This window comes from Augochlora pura, unplaced genomic scaffold, assembly GCF_028453695.1.
Source record: "Augochlora pura isolate Apur16 unplaced genomic scaffold, APUR_v2.2.1 APUR_unplaced_1238, whole genome shotgun sequence".
Classification (NCBI taxonomy): domain Eukaryota; kingdom Metazoa; phylum Arthropoda; class Insecta; order Hymenoptera; family Halictidae; genus Augochlora; species Augochlora pura.
In genome coordinates this window covers 1-4,525 of record NW_027581262.1, presented here as the reverse complement: position 1 = coordinate 4,525, position 4,525 = coordinate 1, and the positions used below count along the sequence as shown (strand labels likewise).

At 46.2% G+C, this 4,525-nt stretch overlaps 1 protein-coding gene across 1 annotated transcript; it reads right to left on the bottom strand.

The window, feature by feature from the left end:
- Window positions 1-165: 165 nt before the first annotated feature.
- LOC144477463 (uncharacterized) lies at window positions 166-1,574 on the bottom strand (the record flags this gene model as incomplete). Its single annotated transcript, XM_078195187.1, has 1 exon — window positions 166-1,574. A coding segment is annotated over exon 1 (1,409 nt), but the record flags the coding sequence as incomplete, so codon positions are not given.
- Window positions 1,575-4,525: the final 2,951 nt, after the last annotated feature.

Here is a 4,525-nt window from a genome sequence, read left to right as displayed (position 1 = left end):
TTGTCTTCGTATTTTATATACCTGTTAAGGCGCTCCTTTAGGCAATACTCGATTACCTTAGCCCATATGGAAATTATACAAAGGGGCCGCCACCCCGCGCTAGGGTCCCCTTGTTTTTTCGGGATCAACAAGAGACGCGCGTTTTTCCACGTGCTTGGAAAGTACCCTGAATTGTAGCAGCAGTTAATAAACTGCGTAAGGGCATAGCTGTCCTCTTCTCCAAGCACCCGGACCGCTTCCGCTGGTACAAGGTCAAGACCGAGGGCTTTCTTTTTTATTTTCTTAACGGCCCTTTTTACTTCTGTTTCATTGAATTCGTCGTCCGTTTCGTCCACTCCGCTCGCGGGAGTGTATACTTCTTCCAGCGTTGTCCTTTGATAGTCGTCGGTAACGAAGAGTTTTTTGATTATTTCGTCAACCCGATCGGCCTCAGGTACACTGTATTTCGCATTTCCTTTTAGTTTGTCAATTATCCACTGGTAGGGTTTTCCCCACGGGTCCTGGTCTATTTTAGTTATAAATGAAGTCCAGGCTTCGTTTTTGGCCTCGTCTATTACAATTCTTAGTCCTTTTTTTTTGTCGATGTACGTTCTTTTTAGTCTGTCTGTTTCGTCAGCGGTCATTCGTCGGGTCTTAGCCCTTTGGAATGACCTCCTGGCCTTTATTACTTCGCTTCTAGCTAGTCGAGTTTTTTCATTCCACCACCATGCCGCCTTTTTATGTCGGCATGATGGGTGAATTTTCTGTCCAGCCAGACTAACTAGTTTTGTCACTTTTTGTATGTATTCGTCCGCGTCGCTTTTATCTGTTAGTTTGAACGTATCTCTTGTCCATGCCCATTCGTGTAGGTTGTCAGTAAACTTGTCGATATTAAATTTCGTCTTGTTCTGGAGTCCAGTCGTGTTGTCGCGTTGCACGTGCTTGTCAATGGATTCAAAAATATGTCTTAAATATCGGTGGTCAGAAGCCGTGTAGTTGTCCAAGATCACACTAGATTTTAATGCTTCTACACATTTCTTACCGCATAATATTATGTCAATCAGAGATGTGTGACCATCCCTATCGAAGGTGAAACTCCCTTGGCTCCGCACAGGTGAGATGTTGTTCCTCGCTGACATCTCAAGGATCTCATATCCTCTTCGATCTGTGAGTTTCGATCCCCACGAGATCGATTTGGCATTGAAATCGCCCATGATTATGGAATTGTCGGCACCCAATTTTACAATCCCGTTCTCCAGGACGGCTAGTATGTCCTGGAACTCCCCTATTTCTATGTTGGGAGATATATAGCAACTAAAGATTTTCACCTTGTCGATAGAGACGGCCACCACTCCTTTCTCTTTGACGACGTCCTCGATTATTTTATTTTTGTTCGACACAACAGGGGTGACCCATATCGCTGCATCCTGGTTTAAATCGGTAGCCCAGGATGTGTGGCATCTATACGGTTCCGATATTGCAACTATTTCTATACCGTTTTCCATTACGTGCTGTGTCATTAAGTCCTGTGCAAGTTTGCACCTATGCAGATTAATCTGTAGTATCTTCAGGCTCCATTCCTTTGTTCCAGTCATGATGTTATATTGTGAGAACTAAATGTTATGTTATAAATATTATATGTTCGACAAGGACCTGTATAAATTAATAAATTACTATATGTATATATATATAAATAAATAAATAAATAAATAGGTGTCAATAAATAGATAAATAAATAAATAGAAACGTCTCAATTTTGGTACGCGTTGCCCTATACTGTCAGCCAGAGGCTTGTGTCTCAGTTTTGTCGTCCTCGTTATTCGAGGGGTCGTTCCGTTCACGTCCCGCGTTGGAGTTCCTCCTTCTCATTCTGGTATCCGAGATGGCCCTCCTGTAAACAGGGCACTGCAGACTCCCCTCTCTGTGCCCCTTGTCCCGGCATACCGTGCATCCTATCTCTTTACTATTGCAGGAGTTAGTGTGGTGGTCTTCACCACACCTCCTGCATAGCTTTGAGCGGTCAGGGCCCTCGCAATCCTTGGCTAGGTGCCCGTACTCCCTACACCTGTAGCATTGGGTTAATTCCTCCCTTTGCCTTATGCTACATCTGCCCCATCCTATTTTCAAGGTCTTAGTCTCTAGCAGCTTATCGGCTAAATGTGATGGCGCAACGATGGTTGCGTTCTGTCTACCTGCCGCAGCTGGTCTTAGGGCTTTAATAGCGATAGTCTTAACCTCGCTTTCCGTGAGGCAGGCAGTGATGGACTTCCTAATGTCCTCCTCTTTTACATCCCCGTCGAGTTGTTTCAGGTGCAATACCTTGACGTCTCTTTTCCTCGAACCTACCGTGGACTTTGCTCCTAGTATTCTTTTATTTATGAGAGCGTTCAAGTCGACCGCTTTCTTCATACCTCCTTTAACAGAGAGTACTACGTCCCCTTTTTTGTTAGCTTTGACGCTGGAGATCTTAAAACCTTCCTCTTCTATGTTGATGTTAGTTTTAAGATTCCTAAGCATCTCGGCATATGATTTGCCCTCCGCCTTGACTATTAACGTCCCCGTGTCGTCTGTGCGATTCGTCCTTTTGCCTCCTTTGTCTGTGTTTTCATATCTGCCGGTCCTAGGTGCCAGCATCGTTATTTTGGTGTCAGTCTCGGCGAATACCGCTTTAGTCAGTCTTCTCAAGTCCTCAACGGGAAAGTCCGGGATGTAAGATAGCAATATTTCCTTGTTGTTGTTCTCGACTGCTACTTTTCTTAATTCGAGGAGCGTCCTATAGATATTCTCCGGGACCGGTCGTTCCTCTTGTCCTCGCCTTTCGAATAAGAAGTATACATGCCTCTCCTTGAGAGTGCTTGTGCCTTGGGACGAGGGGATCCTTGTGTAAGTGGAGATGAACTTAGTGTCACCTACTTTGATATTCATGTCCTTTAAGATCTCGGTCCCTTGAAATTTTTCCAGGATCGCTTTCCCTGGGCCGCTGCTCGGTTTGATGTCTACCGGCACGAAGCACGCAATGCTCTCGTCCAGGGCCGTTGAGGCAGGGTGTCTGTGCTCGATTTTAATGTCAACTTCCATTTCTGGAGTCCATTTTTTCTTTAACATCTCTTTCAGGTCTTCCCAGATCTCACCCTTTTTCCTCCACTTCTTGATACTATTCATATCAATGGCCTCTGGGTCAGCCGTCTGCGTGGCAATCTCTTTAGTTGCTACCCCCTCTATACCCTTTGGTCCGTTGGGCGTGCTTGGGCCAGTTGACCTCGCCACGTCCAACAGTTTATTCGCTATTTTGGTCAGCCTTATCGTTAATGCTTCCTCGTCAGGGTATTTCAACATACAATACCCCCTAAGGTCCTCTATATCCTCCAATATTGGGTCGATTCGCGAATCAAATCCACTTGTCGACTTTTCCAAGTCACTGGAGCTACCTCTCTTCCTCTTTGCCGTCTGTTTCCCTGAGGGGTCTTTGGTCACCCCTCTGGGTTCGGCACCTTTTTCCTTCTGATGAGCCGACTCCGATTTCGATCGTGGCCGTTCATTTTTCCCCTCTGGAGGGGTCCTACTTAACATCCTGGTGGGGATAAAAGGAGAGATTGTTGTCTCCTTGAGTCCTTTTATCTCTGGTAGCGTGTATCCACCAAGGGTTTCACTGTCCTGCCTCTTCTGTGCCAGGATTTCGCAGCTCGAACTCCTGGCTTTGGAAATCAACCTTGTAGGGTTTTCCAACTGGGGGGCCAAGGGATCCACCCTCCCAGAAGAACGGTCGCCGGATAACTGTCGGGGGGAGCCCGCTCGCTCACTCCCACCACCGACAGGCGCTGCGGGATCCGAAGCCCGCTGCGCAGTAACCTTAACTTCATTAATAACCTTATCCATAATTATTAACGAGGGTTTGAACCCAGCCGATACCCGGAAGAGAGACCTGGGTTCCCGTCTTTCTTCCGTGCTAGGGTGGTAGCCTGCGCCAGGCGTTATGGCGCAGTACTGGCTTCACACGCCAGATGGCCGTACAGTCTTCTCTCTACTTTATCTCCGCCCGCTGCGCTCCCGGTGGGTCTTCATCAAATCACAAATTACCATAGATGTACCATGGTAATCATTTTTGTTTCTCTTGGTGCCGGTTCTGTCGCCACCATCGCGCAGTCGACACCAGTTCGATAGGTCGATACCGACCACGCCACTCGTGAAACCTCTTCATTCGCGATTGTCTTCATTAATATTTCGCCGCGGGGCATTTTGTTCGGTTAGTGTTTGCGTAAAGTGAAAGTAGGATAGACCAGTTAATGTGTTTGTTGTAGTTAATTTCGATGTAGCCTGAGCCTAAATAGTGAGTGATTTTTGCTAATGAATGAATGTATGTCGCGATATGAGGATGTCTCGATATATCGATCGACTGCTGACGTCACGGTCGTCCCGAGCGGCCGTGACACTGAATTTTCGTAATTTTGGCTATTGATCATTAGGATATTTACACTGTATTTTGATATGTATTGTTCCTGTTTAAATTGTGCCTAAGTTGAGAAGAATTTGCCGTGGTTGAAGTAGA